General features: G+C 42.1%; 1 protein-coding gene across 1 annotated transcript in view; it reads left to right on the forward strand.

The window, feature by feature from the left end:
* Positions 1–210: 210 nt before the first annotated feature.
* LOC104472105 (rho GTPase-activating protein 20-like) overlaps positions 211–19,655 on the forward strand; it is a gene marked incomplete at its 5' end in the record, with an annotated part of 32,834 nt that continues 13,389 nt past the window's right edge. The window contains 7 exon segments of the mRNA XM_010087653.1: positions 211–381; positions 5,759–5,908; positions 7,767–7,808; positions 8,772–8,856; positions 11,685–11,762; positions 16,406–16,472; positions 18,427–18,609. Coding sequence (XP_010085955.1) covers positions 211–381; positions 5,759–5,908; positions 7,767–7,808; positions 8,772–8,856; positions 11,685–11,762; positions 16,406–16,472; positions 18,427–18,609 — 776 coding nt within the window.

Genomic DNA, 19,655 nt, shown 5'->3' on the forward strand with positions numbered 1-19,655 from the left:
GTCTGTAAAAGATTCAGTGAGGCCAGTCCCTAACAGCTTATGTCTCAGAATCAGGCTGCTGGATTATCTTCATTGTCCCTCCCACTTTTCACTGAAATGTGGTCAAATAAATCGCTTTTTGGCAGCAAGAGTGGGAAGTTGCTGCCTGGTTCTCACTCACAGGAAGTCGGCTGATTTGCTTTCCTTTATTTTCTTTATTTCCTTTTGCAGGGAAGGCTGCTTCTCCCCCATCAGCCCAGAGGCATGTCCCCTTGTGCAGTCTTTCATATGCCACAACCGAACGTTCATCCTCGATGGCCACGTGCAGCTGAAGACAGGTTTGCAAACCCAAGAGCGACACCTTTTCCTCTTCACAGACCTTCTGGTTGTTGCCAAGTCCAAGTGAGTATGGCACCTCAAGCACTGCTCCTACAGAGCAGCCCTTTTTCTCAGCAGAGCATAACATGGATTTCCGTAATGCTTTTTTAGTAGCAAATCTTCCCTAAATCATAAGGAAGCTTTGTATTTGGTCGGTGGAGGTTAGGTGACTGAAGAGGTCGGGCGCCTTTGAAAAACCTGTAGCCATAGGGGAATTCCAGGATGCAACATTTTAAAGAAGTATCAGATGTTCTTGAATATATTACTTGATTTGTATCATCTTCTCTGCTTTGGGTGTGCAGTGTCATAGAAATGACTCGTTGGTGCTCGACTATGTCCATTGTGCTGCCTTCAGCTGGCTGTTGTGTTTTAGACAGGTCATCTTCAGTCCTATAGGGTGTGCATAACACTGGTGGCTGTGTCACAGAGAGGTTACAGGTCTTAACTCTTACCTGGAAGCTGCTCTGATACACACCAGTAATGAGCAGCTGTATAAAAACAGAGATTTCAGGCAGCATCGCAGTGTCCATCTCTGTAGGTTGTGCTGTGCCAGGAGAAGCATGGGGAAGGGGAAGGGAAGCAATGCTGAGCAGCGTGGGTAGTGTTCATGTGTAATCAGGCTTGTTGCTGAGCTCTGATTATTCACTCTACCATTCACAATTAAATCAGATTTACAAGCTGTGTCTCGCATGCCAGCTTCGTGCAGCATTTGTGGTTTAAGGCAATTTCAGAGGGTGCTTTCACTTGTTGTTATGGGTTATGGGGAAATAATATTAAAAAATCCTGATGCAGCTTCATTCTGTTGGGCACTGTGTTTGTGGTTTCACAGGGTGGGTAATCTTGATGTGAATCCTGAGCTTTTGCAATGTGTCTTTTTGCTTAAGTGATTGTTTCAGAGGCTGCTGGGAAAAGCCAGAATAAATCTGTGTTTTCTGTAGAAATCTGAGCTATGTCCATTTGAATCACACATTGCAAATGTAAACCCCCCCCCCCAGCTGAACGCCCTCACTTAATGTGGTGTGACAACACGGAGGATATTTTACCCACAACATGTTCCACTATGAGTGGGTGGTGAACATAAGGATATTTAGGGGAAATCTTGCTATTCTTACAAGCCCTAGCAGTAATAACATTGTTACTGTATTTATTTATGTTTGTGTCCTGTTTAAGGTGGGATTCATCTCACCTAATTCAAGGTTTAAAATGTTAAATATTTGCAACTTACCTAGGCTTCTAGGCTTCTCTTCTAGTCACTGAGGGAAAAACAGCAACTTCCTGCAGCGAACTCACCTGGCCCTGAAGGAGTGTCGATGGTGGGTGGGGGGAGTCATGCTCTTGGGGGTCTCTCACTCTGGCAACTGGCTGTTCAGTGGGCATAGTCTCACTAGTTTAGGTCTAAGCTCCTAAACTGTAGAAGGCTAAAGTCAGGTGAGATGAATGTCTCCCTGCCTGGTCAGCGTGCTGAGCAGAAGCAACATTACAACCCCAGGCTGAGCTGCACGTCACTGCAGGTTTGGCTGGGTGGCAATGGGACTGTTTGCATAGGAAAGCACTACTCCCTGTAACCACTCCAAAATCTGGTCCCCAGGGAGTAGTAATGGCTCTTAGAGCATTTGATTTAGTGTGGTGAAGAGTCTGCAATGTTTGAAGAAGGTGGAAGAGAACAAATTGTTCTTCTGCATGTGAAAAGGGGTGGTGGGGGAGGGGCAGGGCAAGTCTTTGCCAGAAATTGTAAAAACAGTATTTCGAGTGGTATTAGTTCATGTATTTTAAATAACTAATTGGGATGTTCTCTCTACAGCTGCCTTGTCAGAAATTAAAGCATCAGAGCTGTCACTAATGAGCACTACGTAAAAATCAGTATTTTTAAAGCTATCTCACACTAAAATGCCATTGCTTACTCCTAAAGGGAAAACCTGAGTGGTGTGTATTGCTACGTGGCCATGACTATTGGTTGTTATTGTCTTTTTAATAGCTGATGCAGAGTCAAGGCAGCAGGTCACAAGGACAGAATTAAGGATACAGTTGAATCTGACTTAACTTCATAATTATTTCCTATGAAGGTGCTACAAATTGTAATAAATCTTTTGCGTTAAGTAGTTTTTCTGTTTGGGGCATATGAACACCTAAGATATCTTAGGTACAGCTCAGTGCTGTACTGATGTCAGCTCAGCTGCAGGTAGCCAGTCACTGTACAAAGGGAACTCGTGTGTAGTTAGACTTTGTATGATCAACAAATGGGTACAAGTTTTTCCTAAAGAGAGCAACAAGTATCTTGTGTCCTCTGAGCTTGCTGAGTAAACTCCTGTTATACTGAGCTCGCGCTTAAAGGCGGCAAATTGGCACTGTTCCCATGGAAATTTGTAGAGAGTAGGTCCTCTCCACAACCAATCTATGTATGACTTTGGACAAGGTGCCTCTAGGTTGTTTTCTTTTACTTTCTAATAATTTTTGAAAGGTAGACTGTTATCTTTTCAGGTCATGCATTAGCCCAACTTATAAAAAAAATAAGAATAATACTCATATTCTGTGCTTCTCTCTCTGCTGCCCTGTCCTTTACTGCCTTCTTGTGAGGATTAAGTCATAAATTAATTGATTGAAAGAGTTTTTCTCACTAAACCAGTGTTAAGTATGTAAAAGTTGTACTGGTTTCTATATATTGATTAGATTTCTTACAGAGGACGTGTTTTTATTTGGTAGCATAAATATTTCAAGGATCTGTCAGTTCAATGATCAAGGTTTTGCACATAAGTTTTTGCGTGGGAGGCACCCAGAAATAGCTTCCTCTTTCTCCTTTATAATACCTACATGCGTTTATATACACATGCATTTTAAGGTTATTTTCCCAACATGACTGGACATAGAAATTAATGGTTGAGTACATACATGGAATTACGGTAGCAATCTCACAGTAGATCCATTAATGCTTTTGTCAGAGGGTCCTATTAAGAAGATTAGCAAATCTAGTGAGAAGTTAATCTGCCATCTGTTAACGGCTGCAAGGTATCCAATTGCCACTTACAGAAAGCAAAAGGAACTGAATTTACTTTGGAGGGGGGGCACAATTTGAGGTGTGTCAATACCTATACCATAGATGTTCATGATTTTTCTATTGATTTCAGTGGACTCTGGATCTGCCTGATATTTACAGTGTTACACTTGCAAAGGGACTTATAAAATCTTGGTTAGATTTCTCTTTCCATTTTACAAATGTTCACTGCTGCTTCCTTAGTCAGCGAAGATATAGTCATTTCTATAGAGGTATTTCTTAGCCGCTTAAATAGAAGACCCACGTTTCACAAATGCTGAGAACCTATGGATTGCATAAAGGACATGGCAGATAGAGATAAAATTATACTTCAGGCTCTTTAGATGTTAATGGAGGCTACTGTTTCAGCGCCTCTGGAAACCAGGCCACTTGAATACTGATAATAGCTGAGAGCTGTGATCAGGCATGGCAAACAGGGTAAGAATATACATCAAGCATGGTTAGAGAATATTTTTATGCTTCTGCCGACACCCTGCCGACACCCGCTACTGGCACTGTAGGGGTCTGGCTTTATGAGCTGTAAATGTTAAAAAAGTGAAACAGCATGTAGAGAGTTCACTATACTGGGTAATGGGAAAAAGAAATTGAGGAGAAAGGGAGGGTCAACAGATCGATTCTGGTGGAGTCGGACCAGGCATCCATCTATTAACATCTACATTAGAATTCACAGCTGTATTTGTTTGTAAATCTACATTTTCACAGTTAATTCTGTGGTCAGTCAGTTTCAGTTATTTCTGTATTCTTGACAGATCTTACCTGTTGCATCCCAAACTGATTTGTTGATGAGCATGTTGAAATGTTCTGCTGTATTTTAAGTTTCTCTTTGGTGAAAAAGAGAGAAAAAACGTAATAAAGAGAACTGAAATGTACAGCTGACCAGGAAACACCATGGTATAGTTTAAAAAATACATGAAGTTGAGATGGTATTCTGCAGTGTTTTGTGACAATCTAATTGCAGTGCTCCTTTTTGCCAGGTGTCTTCTGCACTGATGGTCCTTTCTTGCCCACCACTGTACACACTGCTGGGTTATTAGTGGTGCACTGCCCCGCTACACCTGTTAGCACAATGACAGCTGGAAGCCTCAGAGCAGTCGGGGTACTACTACAAGTTCATCTGCTTCCTCTTTAAAGCTGCGAAAGGTTCAAGTACTTTCATGTTTCAGACTGTATTAGTTCAGTCTGTCCCAAATCAAATGCCTTGTAACTAAGGCTAATCTCAGAGAAAGTAGTCCATGTGTATCAATGCTTCAAGAAACTGCTTACCTGGCATATTTATTTATAGGGCACTAATCACCATGGTGTCTGACACTGCCCCCAGCCACATTTGCAATGCAGTGATGAGCTGACATGCTCTTGCTTGCAGTCCTTGGATTAGAAGGGCAAAACATTTCCAGGGAGGGAACGCTTTTCCTCCAGCCTTTCTCTGCTGGCCCAGGAGAACCACAGCTCAGGTAATTCAGTCTGGAAGTCCTCTAGTGCAAACCTGCCTTGAAGTGAGTGTCTGTTGCATTGCTACAGAGATGGACTGACTTTGAGAGATTTTACTTGTTTCTCACATAGTACTGGTGTCCACTGATTCTATAAAGGAAGAAGACTTATCACGAGAAATTAAGTGGAAGAAAAGAGTTGAAATAAAGTGAAAGTCTGTAAATTTGACCTTTGCTGTACTCTAGCAGGATAAAACATAGGAGGGGCCAAATTTTTTCAAAAATGAGGAAATTCTGTATTTTCCATGTCGATGGGTAGATATTTTGAGAATGTGGGAAGTCCTGGCTCATTCTCCCCATGGTGTGGGCCTAAAGCTACCGTGCAGCCAGTTCATGGAGTCTTTATGTGACCTGTGCTATAGCTAACACAAATGGCAGTTTTCTGCTTGTTCTTTCTTCAGGATTGCTTCATTTGCTCTGGCCTAGTTGTCACTACTTAAACTCAACATGGTTGTTGACCCTGGGGCTAAGCAATCCAACTATACTGTAAACTCCTCAGTGGCATTAAAGTCACCGAAAGGAGAGTCCAACACAAGTGGCAATCTTTGCCTCATGGCGAGATTTGGAGAGGAGCTCTAGACATGGACAGAAGTTTTCCCCAACAAGAGGGATATCCAGGGATGCCACAAGCAACCTAGTTATCCCATATGTAAGATATCTGCTGATCCCATTTGGATGATAAATTGATATATTTTTACATGCAACCCAAATAAAACCTTATTTTCTTTCACTAAAGCAGAAGTGCTTCTTCTATCAGCTCAGTGCAGGTTTCACATGTTCCTGAAGGAAGAAGAAACTCTGAGTTGCTTTACCTGCCTTGCTCTGTTTTCATGTGTGTGACATACCTGTGAATTTCTGCCTGCAGGTCGCACTCTCATTTCAAACTAAAGTGCCAAGCACGTCTCTGTGAGATGTGGACAGCATTTTGTACAGAAGAAGTCTGTGAAGGCAGCACAGACCCAGACAGGTCCTTTGTTTTGGGCTGGCCCACCACAAACTGTGTGGCAAATTTCAGGTAAGAATTAAGATATGTTTTATTTACCGAGTCACTGAAATTTTTTTAGGCTGACAGGTAATGAGACAACCATGGATTTATTTCATCACCAGTGGATGTGGGAAGCAGGAACTTGCTGATTCTTAAACAAATTCCTTCTCCTGCTGTGAGCAAGTCACTTACCCTCAATGCCTCATCTTCTGTCTCTCTGCAAATGTTGCAGTGAACTTTGAGAAAATATGTGATTTGGCAAAGCACTGTCTGTGCTGAAAATTTGGCTAGTGGAAATTATCTCTTTTTTTTTTTTTAATAATTTGGCAAACACCTTGGCTAACTAACAAGATGAACTACAAATAGTAAACAGCCAAGCTAATGAAAGGATCAGAGACCCTCATAGGACACTTTTAAAGAGAAGAGCTTGTATTGAAATTAGCAAGAAATATACAGTGAAATACTGACCTTGTTCTATTTCTCTTTTTAATTTAATTGTGCCAAAGAAAATGTCAAAATTCCTCTTAAAGCAGAATCTCTGAATTTTAATAGAGGGAAAGATTTCGGTCTGTCTTTGAAGCATTGACTATAGGATACATAAGGGATGTAGAGGTAATTTTGGTGATGAGGCTAATTTTAGTCTCAGCGGGAGGGCTCTGTCATCACTTTGGATAAGAGAGGGCACCGTCCTCCTGAAATTCCAGCTGCTTAGCCACAATAATTTTGCTGGGTCTTGGGAAATACATTTTCCTCTCGACCAACAGAGAGCAAAGCTGATGCATGCAGCTTGATTTGTATGTCACATTGACTGTATCCAAAGAATGCTGTGCACAAACTGCTCTCTATTGAGCTTGTTGTGCTGTTAATGTTTTTTTCACTTACTAGTCCTGAAACAAAGCTGAAATTTTCCATTGATTTTCAGTTGAACTTTTGCAAATAAACATGAGCTTTGATCTAGAGACAGTACGTGATCCTTTAGAGCTATCAGAAAGTAGTTGGGTAGGAAAGCAATAGCTTCAATCAAAACAGAGTCAGAGATTTTATAGAAGTGAAATTATTTTATGTCTGGAGGTACACAGAAAAATATAAACCACCACGCATGAGTCCACAGATGCATATCTGTCAGAATTGAAGCAGCCAAAGCAGAATAGTATTTTTGATGTTTAGAAAGTGCATTCCCCTCACAGTATCATTCAGTAGGCTCGTAGTTCCCTAAATGCCTGCTCTGAAAATTTGAAGAACTTGATTTGCAGAAGCAGCAGTGGGAATAGCAGTTAATCCATCTGGGACAGGATTTAAATCAATAAAGTTGAAGCAAAATTAGGTTAGATTCCTTTCCCTATCCTATTCTTAGCTACATTTAACTGGACAGTTTTGTATCCTTGAAGTTGTATAAATAAGATAAGCCTTAAAATGTCCAAAGTTACATCCTACTAAGTACAATGGGACCTTTTTTCACTGTGGCTTATGTGTACTTTGTAATGTGATAAGTAATAAATAAGAAGAGCATTAGAATAGTGAAAGTGGAAAGAAGTCTATGTACCTGAGGAGATACCTTTAAATTTTTAAACTAAGCTCTTATTTTAAAGTGCTCTCCTCTTCTCTTTGGACATAGTTTAGGAATGCAACCCATTTCCTACTGAATTCATTAGTAAAGCTTTACCTTCTGTGATAAAAACTGGTAACCAGGGCTTTTGATCTCTGTGGCTGGCTTTTCAGTTGATTTTGCAGGGAAACAGATTTTTCATTCAAATCTAGAAAAACCTTTTAGTTTTTGTAGGTATTTGTGGAAATTGCAACCAAGAAGCAGTCCATTCCACTGTGGTTTGTACAAGGGCTATTTTGGTATTAGAATGATGACTAATTTGTTTTTCTATAATTCTTCCAGGTCTGCAGAACAAAAGGAAACGTGGCTGTCTTTTTTGCAAAGGTACGTTATTATACAAACACTGAAAAGAGTCCCAATCACCTAGACCAGTGATTCCCAAGCTGTGATACCTATACCATCATGATAGATGAGCTCTTTCAAAGTGATAGTAAGAAAAAATACATCTCCTGTCCTCTCCCCACAGAAGATGTTATGTGCAGTCCATGCAACAATCACTACGCAAGAAGGGAATTGCTTCCCTGTGCCTGAACAAGCCTGAGCACAAAACTGGAGTGATTCCTGTCGCACAAGGTCCCTTCCATATGCTGTTGTAGAAGCCTCTGCCACTGTCACTCTAGTTGAGCCTGGGGCTCTTACCATGGTGATGGCATCTAAGCAAACCCAGCACAGGAACCTCTGTTCTAACCTGTCTGCTGCTCGTGGCTGGCTGTATTTTGGTCTTACAAAATGGACCCCAGGCTGGAGGGTGTGGAGGAAGGGTTTGCCTAAATAGAGCTGTCTTATTTCAGTCAGTGTTTGGGAAAAAAATGAGCGGTGGTTTTGTTTTCTGGTCACCTAGTTTTGCTGGTTGAGGTTTGTGTCTTTATCTGATTCTTCAGAGTTCCTGGGGCTGTTTAAATCGTCCTTGCTGAGGATGATTTCTAATTCACTCTTCTGTTCCGTCCTTTGAACTGGTCTGTACAATGGGGTGTAACTGATTCTAGTAGGAGCCCGTAGGGCAGACTGGGGCATCACAATGATGGGTAGTTCTAGCTTGATTTTTTTAATCCAGTTTCTCTTCTGCTTACACAGATTCCTACAGTTAACTTTAATACAACAGGGCATACTGGGCTATACATCCTTTCCAGATACTGCTGGATGCTTTCTTGTTCTCGGAGATCTTTCTACTGCAGTACATCTGCAAACAATCTGCTTTTTATCCAGTTGCGGCTTGATTTTAATCTCCATCTTGCTATTTATGTTTACAATATTAAAAATGTACTTGTCTTGTACTTGTTTTGTCAGTCGAATAAGAGAAGAGAAGGAAAAAGACTATCCTAAAAGCATTCCTCTGAAGATAATTGCAAAGGACGTGGGAACTTGTGCATATGTAAGTGCTCTTGAGCTAAATGGGGGTCTAAATACACATCACCTATGAGTGCTAGTCACCTGTAAATCCTTTGGATATTAGGAGGGTTCTTTTGAGTTGTAACCTGCCTTGAGGACCCTTTAAAAGGATTGGCATATGCAGCCCTGAAATGTTTGTTTGATACATGGGTTCCTTTTTAAAGACAGTGCGCTTGGTAAGAGTTACCGGTTCTGGCACACAAACTAAAGACTGTGAAGTCCCAAGAAACGCCTTTAGTGAAACGTATGCATAAGCATCTTCAGAAATGCTAGTACAATGTACCCTTTTTTGGCTTGTAAAACTGGTCTAAACCCACAGCTGCCTTCATTCAATTCTGCAAAATTGCAATCTGTTTTATTGTTTATGATGATCGCAAGTCAGTAAAGCTGTGTATATGAACACCCTGAAATTGCTTTTAGCATGTTTTTCATCAGCTAACTGATGTTGGTAAATTTATGGGCACAAGGTAATTTGGTAAAGAAAGGTCATCCACAGGGTGATTTGCACCATTTTTAGTAAGTAATTTTTAACCAATTTAAACTAAATTCTTGTATGTAATCAGTTCCCTAGGGACACCCCAGAATTCAGTGATAATCCATCCATTCTTCCTCTGCTTCTTCTACATTTGTCCTTTCTTTCTAACTCTGCTTTTAAGATCTGTGTTTCATGCTCAGAAGCCTAAAGGGCATTTGCAGGGACACAAGAAATTTTTACAAAAGTTAGACTTCATTGGAGGTCTTTGCCCAGCAGTGAATCTCCACTTAGAATTCTGTGTTTGCATAAACATAAGCATAAAGGAATCTACCTTTTTTTCAGAAAATGATTGTTAAGGTAAACCATAATAGTTAGAATTGCCAGGTTGCTAAGACCTATGTTAATAAACAGTAACAATAATTGTGGTACTTAAATGCAGGACTGCAGATCAAGGTATGCTCAGGTGCAGATGTCTATAAATCATACATGTGCTCAGGTTTTGCACTCTTGTACCAGGGTTTATTTGGGTTTTTTTAAAATGTCTTTTCTCCTTAGTTATAATTAGCTCATGTTCCAGATATGGTTTCCTGCTCCTAACAGTCCTAGAAATGACACACTGTAGTCTAGCTACTAACAGTAATAAAACAGTGGAGGAGCACATGGAAACTTTGTGATGCAAATAGTTCTTATGGCACTGTGGTCCCTGTGCTACAGCAGCTGGAGATGCCCAAGAATTATTTCATTTTTGGAAGATAGGGAAGGCTGAACACAAGACAAAAACCATTTTATTATATTCTAGCCAAGAGCAAAACTTATGCAAATGTGCTGACCTACTCCTGAGAGCCAGATGTCATTGCTTCAGGCAAGTGTTAAATTTTTTATGGTGTGAGCATTCATATGTGTCCTGAAGCAAGATACACAGTATTCTCACTACTTTCCTTTGATTGCCATGGCAGCTTGTTACCGTCAGAGACTTATATAAATGTACAGCTCAGATCTTCTCTAAATGCAAAATGTCAGGCGTTTGTTTCACCTGAATATCCTATGGCCAGTATAAAATGGATATGCTACATAGTGTAGCAGGGTATAGCTAACTGTCTTGGGACTGGCAGCGAACATTTACATCCCAGCTCTGCCACCTTCCTTTCTTTGGGCCATTGGATATGCGTGGGTGGTTTGTTGCAGTGGGCATGCATTTGTTCTGCCAGGGCTTTAGGCTGGCCATGAATCAGCTGCAATCCAAAAGCTGTGTAGTCTTGTTAGCAGAGCCAAACTAACGTGCCTCTAAAGAGGACTTAGTAACTTGCGCTTGATGTGTGGGAGCTGCCTGTTGGCTTGGCAGTGAGGCCAGTGTGGGTGTGATGGTGCAAGCAAAAACCACTCTGGACATGCTCTGCCCACTTGTTTTTGCCTCCACAAGGTGATGGCAGTGGTGCTTCCACATCCTGGCAAGGCTGAGGGTGGAGTCTGAAATGCACTGCCCTGCGTAAGAGCAACTCACGGTGCCATGGTACAGAGCATTGCCTGTCTGTAAGGAGTCATACTGGTGCCAGGCAGCAGGTGCTGAAATCTTACTCTGGAAAGATTACCTTGTGAAAAGCGGCACTTCCTCCAACACAAAGCTTGTCGCTTTGTGCTGGCCGCCATAGCTATTTATTTAGAAAGCGGTGTTTCTGCTGAGCCATGCTTTTCCATACTGACAATCAACAGATTCTGGAGGTTGCTGGAGAGGCAGCATTTTACCTGGATGAAAGATTACCAAGAGGAAGTGCTTCTGGTACTAAGCCAAATCTAGCTTTGAGAAATCTATAGAATGTGGCAAAGGATATAGAGATGAACAGCCTGTGTACAGTATTTTCTTACCAGGGAGATCTTCAGTAGAAAAGGACAGAAATTATTAATAATTGATATGAGAACCTTTATTTCACTGAAAAAACTCACTGAGATGTTTCATTTTTTCAAAGGAAACTTGCATGCTTTTAAATTAATCAAACCATTACATTTCCCTTATGTAGTGTCTGAAGTACAGTTAGTGTCAGTGTCTTTTGTGTATTTTAACGTAGAGGTCTTGTCCCAGTAATCATGGCACTCTCCCTTCTGATGGGGCTATTAGGAAAGCAAATACAGAATGTATGTGACAAAGCAGAGAAATCAAACCTCTGTCTCAGACAGTTGGATCTTTATCTATGTAGTATAACTTAATCATCAAGTAAAACTTTAACAAGATACTCACCATTTTTCAACAACGAATTATGCAGAGCTATTGCACTTCAGATGCTCTTTGGAAATACAAATTCTTAATGCCACTTTCCCCTTCTCCTTTTTTCTCTTCACAGTCAAAAACCCTAAGTGTCACCAATGTTGATACAGCAAATGATGTAATTCTCATGGCCCTGCAGCAGCTGGGAATTAATGTAAGTCCTTGCATGAGTTTTAATGAGTCTTTTTGTAGTCACTTTTAATAATCAAATCTTCTCTTGCACTTTTTCCAAGTCTTAGGACATGAAGGATTAATTAAATCCTTTATCATAGTAATTCAGTGTTGTCAAAATGAAGCAAAAGCGCCTTATTAATATATAGACCTCCAGAGATCATCAAGTGCCTTAAAGTGTTGAGGAACCAGTCATGTTTGAAGTTGCTTTCAAATATGTTTTGCTGATGCCTAAGAGGAGATATCTTGACACAAAAAGTGAGAGTTTTATACAGCTTCTTTTGCATATTTCAGTGTGAACAGGAAACCTACTGACCTACTTTTTACCTGGTTTCAAAATGTGCAAACATGCATGATCAGCTGTGTCCCCAGATTACAAGTACAGGCACTGCTCTCAGGTGTCCAAACCAGACACTCTAAATATCTGTGGACCGTAGTGTCATGTGAGATATGAATGTAACTGAGTGATTGCACAGAATCTGAATGCACCGGATTGAAGCAATGGCCTGAAACTCTTTTGGAAAAAGGCTTTTACAGGACTTAAGGTAGTGCAAGATAATGCACTGAGTAGATGCAGTGATTCCTAGTGGGTCAAGTAGTGCCTAAACTGTCTCCCTTTGCTCTAAACCAGAAAAGGAGGTGCCTGAGGTATTAAAATGAATCCATGCTTGTCGTGGTTTAAGGTCACCTGGCAAACTAACCACCATGGCAGCCTCTTGCTAAAAACCTCATGGGCTGAGGCAAGGACAGGGAGGGTTCACTCACCACTTATGGTCACGGGCAAGAAACAGACTCAACTTGGAAAAACATGAAACCAATTTAATTTGTTAACAATCAAAAACAGAGCAAAATAATGAGAAAGAGAACTACATCTTAAAAAGGTACCTCTCCCCCATCCCTCCCTTCTTCCCGGGCCCAAAGGCTTTGTTCCTGTTTCTCTGCCCTCTCCCCACCGGTGGCGCAGGGGGACAGGGAATGGGGGTTGCGGTCAGTCCATCACATGTTGTCTCTGCCGCTCCTTGCTCCTCAGGGGAGGGCTCCTCACAGCCTTCCCTGCTCCAGCATGTGGTCCCTCTCATGGGTGGGTCCTTCACATGAGTCCTTCCCATGGGCCACAGTTCTTCACTAACTGCTAACCCACAGCGTGGGTCTCTTCCACAAATTCATGGCGTCCTTCCAGCACAGTCACCTCCTCCAGCGTGGGGTCCTCCACAGGCTATCTGCTCCACCATAAATCTTCATAAATTACAGACTGTGCAGGCGGGTGCAGCCACCTCTTCCCATGTGGGGTCCTTCATGGACTACAGGGGACTCTGCTCCAGTGCCTCTCCTTCTCCTTTTTCTTCACTGACCTTCATGTCTGTGCAGTTGTCTCTCTCACATCCTGCTCGTCTCTCCACTGCAGGTTCTTTCGCTGGCTCCTGAGAAACCCCTGGCTCTCGAGCAGGGGCTGTGCTGGGTCGACTGGGCCATGGCAGTATAGGCAGGCAGCAGGCAGGTCTTATGCATATATTGATCTTGTTGCATGGAATATGGCAGGTCTTTCCTTACCACAGCCCTGAGTGTGAAGAGTCAAATATGACCAGATGCCCCTCTTGGGCTTCCCTGGGGCTTCTGGAGACCCCCAGCAAAAGTTGGAGTAACTTCAGAAGTTTCCTTCCCTAGCATTCATTATCCCTAATTTATACAGGCTTATAATGCATCCAGGAGCCTATTCTGCTAGCTTGGTATTTCCCAGGCACAGCAATTTCTGTCTAGCCGTCTTGTTCTGGCTCAGACATCACCTTTACACCAAGACTGGGGCTCTGGCCCAAGCTCAGGGTCCAGCAGTCTAGCCAATTAAGGTAGCCCTGGAGTTGATAGAGGGACTGCAAAGTGGAAAGGATAAGATGTGAGTTAAAATTATGATTTTAATTGCAGATTGTCTGTCCCAGTCTGCACCAAAAATCAAGAGACTGTGCTTTATTACAACTGCAAGTCTTTATTATGATGGACTTAATTTTTACCCATTTTATGGGTGTCATTTGTGCTTCCTCATTTAGTGTACAGAAAAAAAAAAAAAAACAGGAAAATGGTCGTATTGGAAGAGACTGTTTTGTTTGAGATGAGCAGGAGGAGGAGCTGGCTAGGTTTCATCTTTGTGTTCTTTTGTATGTATCACAATCAACCCTTTCTTCCTCTTTACGTTTTTATTTTGTGTGGAAAAAGAATGGAAGCCATCTGAAAGATGTAAAATCTTGCCTGCAGAATTATTTGCCCAAGCGATACACTACATTGTTTCACTGCATCTTCACAGCATAAAGCCTTTTTCATTAGAGGCATATCATAAGATTAGCAATAAAATCAAACAAGCTAAATAAATTAAGCTGTAGCCTGTGTATCAGTCAAACACCCAACCCCCTCGCAGGATTGTTCTGACTGCAAGAAAGCTTTTCCTTATGCACTGTCTTGAGGTTTTTTTATTTATGTCCAGAGAGAACCACTTGAAAGGAGCTCTACAACTTTTCAATGGCAATTATAAAATCTACATTTCACATGTTGTATGATTAATGGGGCTATTACTTTGGCTGAGTTCACTCTGGTGTAATGCACCAGAGTTTTTCCCTCTGTGGTTTCTCTGGTAAGATGACAACCAGTTTGTGCAAAATGCAATAATTTCATCGTCTGTTCCAAATTATAAAGTGGGGCAGAAAGAAGGGCGTTGGATTTCCCAGCTCCATAAGTACACTTGCTGATTTTTCTGGGACAGTCACATTTATACTTACAAATAGCCTCATAAAGCCCCGAAAGGACAGCATTTGCAATCAAGAGATGAGCAGTCTGCCTCCTGAAACTGCGCTTGCTAGCTCTTCCCCTTCCCCTGCTTCACTTTCACAGCAATGAACCCTTTCAGATATATATATGTATTTAAAAGGAAAAGTAAATACTCTTTCTTGTGCTCCTCAGCTGTATTTATTTGCTTCTGGCTGCTTGCCCTGAGGCATCAGGGATGTCTCCAAAGCCTATTTATTTTCCCTCTGCCCCCCGCTAGCTAACTTAACAGCAGTGCTAATATGGGCCAGAAAGCTCTGTCAGTCAGAGAGCAAACTGCGAAGGCTTTATTGGGTGTATCAGCATTACACTGGGTGCGTGCAGCAAGTAGAAAGAGTCTCAAGAGCTTTGGGGACACTGGGTGAAGGTCCAGACAATGCAGGATAGTAGGCAAATCTGTTTAAAACGAGGTGGGATTTCATTTCAGTGCTAAATAAATACTGTCATATCATCTTTTGTAGCCAGAAAACTTTTAGATTTTAATTATCCTGATTTAGCAGTGTCACTGAAATGGGATTTAAGGTATAATTGATCACTTTTCATCAGTGTATTTATCCACTTGCTGTTACCTTTTGTCCTGAGAGTGGTTTGTATTAAATGTCATTCTTTTTATTTCCATTGTCTCACTGCCTTGTCTGAAATAATGTACTATTCTCCTTCTTCAATTAAACTGCAATGTTGGCTTGTATATTTATGCTAAAGGCAATATTTAGGATTTGCTTTCAAATCAGTGGTTTCACACAGCTTTTCCCAAAGATGTTCACATTCTCCAGTCCTCTGGAAATTCTCTCCTTCGATGGAAATTTAACCTCTCCACTGTTATTAAAAGGAGGGCTCAGCAGTCTTAAAGCACCATTCAGCACTCCCAAGCCCTTACACACAAAAGGACTGCACAAAAAGGCTGACAGCAGCCCTACGAGGAGGTTTTGGGGCAGTGTTGAGTGCCAGGAGCCCATTGGGTGCCATCCTTACCTTGGCATCATCAGCGCAGGTGCAGGTCCCAGGCAAAGGTCCTCCTGCCATGCTGTCCAGCACAGGGCATGGGATGCTGTCAGCTGGAGAGCAGGAGCTCTTCCTCCTTGCAAGGGACATAAAGGAGCTGGGGAGGTGGTGGAGCAGAGGTCTGAGGTGTGAGGCTGGGGGTGCCTGTGTTGCAGAGCAGTCCCAGAGGATGCAATTACCCTGGCACTCAGGACAATGCTGAAGGGTCACCTCAGCTCACACAAACTGCCCACTGTCCACCAGATGCTCCGCAGCAGGCCTCCGCTTCGTGCTGCTCACCTGTAATCCCTCCAGGGGATCAGACCTGTCTCTCCTCAGGGCTGGTGCTGCTCAGCACCGGCAGGGAGAAGTGGGGCACAGAGGCGCTGGGGGCCAGGAGCAACACCTGGGGCCAGAGGTCCCCTCCATGCTGGGGGCTGCCTCATTTCCAGCCTCGTGGCAGGAGGGTCTGGCATGGCTAACGTCTTAGTTTGGCCTCAGGAGCAATCCTGAGTCCCAGCAGGCTATGACCTCCATCCCTCTGCTTCCAGGAGCAGTGAAAGCACTGGGACAAATTTCCCCCTTTTCTTTCAGAAATGACAGTCTCAAAAAAAAAAAAGCCTCTCTCAGAGCTGGACCCTGGTCACTTAAACCATATCGCACATGACAGACAAAATTCAGAAGCTTTGCTGGTGGCAGATGTGGGCACTGCAAAAGTGAAAGGGGTTCCTTTGACCCCGCTGGCAAGGTGCAGATTATCCTTATATTGTGAGAAACCTAACATGAACCTGTTCTTAATGGCTGGCAAACTTATTCTTAATTTTGGTTTTAAAGGGCTCTGAAAAAGACTACAAGTTGTGGGTGATTTCAGGAAGAGAAGATGCTCCTTATCCTCTTATTGGTAAGTTCCTGACATAGTTTTGTTTTTCAGCATTCACTCACTTTTTAGTGCTGAAGAAAGCAAGAAATACAGAGAAGACTGAAATGCAGTTTCCTCTTTTGCTTTGTTTTGTTTTGTTTTTTTTTTTCTCTTACTTCCCTGTCATGCAAGTTTGCCTATTTGGGGAGCCAGTCAGATGCTGATCCTTTGTTTTGAAGAGCAATTGTCTGCTTGTGTCAATAAGAGGTTGAAAAAGTTCGGGTTTTTTTTCTGCCTCATTTTTGCTGCCTGAGCCTCATTTTTTCTACAGATAGCCTTTCCACACACTCACCTCCTCTCCTGGAGCCAGTCCAGCTTTACTATATTTCTTCCTACACTTCCATGGCATTATTTACTCCCCTCCTCAGCAAAACTCAGCAGAGTTTTGAGAAATGTTCTGTTCTTCCACAGCTTAAGTCAACTGATTCAAGAGGTCCTTTCCAATCCTGTATTTTTCTTACTGGCTGACAGCTCCCCTCTGATTAGGAGCAAAATATTGCTTATTCACTTTCTAAAATGCTTTTCGAAACATTTCCTCTCCAGGAATCAACTCAAAGCTCAGAAGTGATTGGATGGAGCGGTTTGATTTTGGCCCATGATTCACTGAGAGCAAATCCCTTCCTGTTATTAAGAACCTTTCCCTGTAGAAGCCCGGCATTACTTGTGCTATGTAAGACCTCATAGATGATTAGAACAAGAAAAAAATGTTGATTTTCTGTTTTCCTCCTGCAAATCTAACCCAAGTAAATCTTAGTATTCCTTCTTAAAGCAGCCTTAGTTACAAATACTTTGCTGGAGTCAGGCAACATTAATATTTATAAAATGTCTACCTTGTGCACCTTACAGACAGTGCAAACTGTTTAGTGTTTGAAACATATCGGACTTTGTCTTTCCAACTATTATGTGTAGCTTCTTCAGATAAAATCACAGCCATGGTTTTAAATATAGAACCAGAGAATTCAGAAATGGAAAGGCCTTTCTAATTGATTGACTCTCTCTCACTGCACACCCAGGCTACAGTCCTTGGAAAAGAAGAATCTGATGTTAAACTGATGCTGTTCTTGATATTTATGCAAAGATTTATCAGATAAGACCAGCTTTTGTCATAGGTAGACATCAGAAGCAGAGTTCGACTGTGCTTTGGCTTCACATTACCTATAATCTCAACATCTCTTCCATTATCAGTGTTCAAGTCTAAGTGCAGGTTAACTAAAACCTCTTAACAATGCACCCATATTTAATATATTTCAACTGCCAGATCTTTAGACAAGTCCAAAAAAATACCTCTCTGGTGGCATTTTTGAAAGCTTCTCCAGAAATCAATTGCCTCTATGTAGTCCCCGAAGATGCTGGTTAATGCCAAGCGTAGCTCATTTGCATTAGCCCTGTGATTAACATTTCCTTCCTGTTTCAGCCTCAGACAGGAACCATAGCTGTGTCTCGTTTGACTGAATTGATGGCTGTAGTACTTACCATGGAGAGGGAGGGAAGATCACTTTCATACTGGATTTTTAGGTTTTGCATCCTCAACAAAAATTTGACATATGACTGCTCCCAAAATATCATTTCTCACCAGAACGATATGAGCAATCAGTACCTAAACTTTCAGTGTCACAAGTAAAGCAATAGAAAGAATAAACACTGAATTCAGAAATAATCACTTGTATTTTTTTCTGATAGGCTTTTATGTGATACATCTGTAATAGGTCTGATTTTACTTTTACATCTGTTTAACTACACCAAACACAGTAACTCCATATCTGACAGTGTATGGTTTATGCCCGTGTAAATATGAAGAAAAGCATCAATTCTGAGATTACTGAGAGAGAAAGTGCTGCAGGCCAGCATGCAAAATCTGCTTTTCCTCCAAGGGAGATGGAGTTTTGCAAGTGTCCAGTCAATCCAACACAGATTATTATGATTTCTCTTTGAACAGGACATGAATATCCCTTTGGAATTAAAATGAGCCACATTCGCGATGCTATGCCCCGTGGATCAAAGCACTGTGCCTGCCCCAGGCAGCTTCAGGGGCCGTTCTTGACGGAGCAGCTGCCCCAGGAGCTGCAGTGCCAGTTTGTGCTGAAGCCAAGCCGCCTGGCTGTGTGCCAGCAGCTGAATGGTACGTGGCCCTGCTCGCCCCAGCATCATTCACCCACAGTCCCACCGCCTCCCTGGCTCTGCTGTAGAAAGCAAATGTGCCAGGATGGAGGGGGGGTGGAAGGGGTGGTGGAAAGCAAAGAAGAGCACGCAGATGTGCCTTCCAGCTACATGGGGAATTTTGCAATGTGGCTCTCCCTGATTTGAGTGTGCTGTTGTATGTGTGTCGTCTTTGTAAGTTACATTTTGACAAGCTGCCAGTCAAACGGTTGTTCTAAAACCAGCAAAAGAAAGACAAGATCTCTTCTCTGCAGTTTTTTGTAAGGCTATTAGCTGAGCTTCTCTCTGCAGCCCTTGCTGTGCTCTGTAGCAAGGCAGAGTGGTTTTACGGTTCAGGAGTCAAGGCTTGACTTCAGCACAGAATTCCCATGCAACATTTGGCAGCATCCTTTATCTCAAAAAGGTATTTAGGCCTGCACATCTGCCTCACTGGGACCCTCAAGTGGCAAAGCCTAGGCATGTACTTGAGTACCTAGATGAAGTGAGCAAATACGACTTCTTTATTTAAGTTACTTTTGAGTAAAATGAAGACCATAATATTTTCTCCTGCCTTTGGCCTTGATCCTGCAAAAATATGAGCACTTGCTCTCTGTTGTGCACTCTGTTGTCAACGTTACAATGACTGCTCACTGCTGATGGGTAAAACAAACAAGATCTTTACAGGATTGGGGCATTAGACTAAAAACTCTGTCGGGCAAGGATGCATCCCATGGTGTGATTTTATTGTGCTTAACACACTGGCGTACTCAGCGCAATTAGGAACTCTGCCCTACCTCACCATTAATGACTGTATAATAACAAAAATAAAATATGCACACTGTTATCCTATGCACTCCCCAGTAGCAAAGTTCTCCCACAATATATGAATAGAATCCATTTGTAGTGTTTTTAGAAATTGAATATAGCGTGGGTATACCAGTGTCTCTTACAAATTATTCCAGAAATTGATTGCATTTTATATAATTTCCTTTCGACACTCCTTCATCCCCCACGCCCCCCCCCCCGCAG

Source organism: Pterocles gutturalis, unplaced genomic scaffold (genome assembly GCF_000699245.1).
Source record: "Pterocles gutturalis isolate BGI_N339 unplaced genomic scaffold, ASM69924v1 scaffold22706, whole genome shotgun sequence".
Classification (NCBI taxonomy): Eukaryota; Metazoa; Chordata; class Aves; order Pterocliformes; family Pteroclidae; genus Pterocles; species Pterocles gutturalis.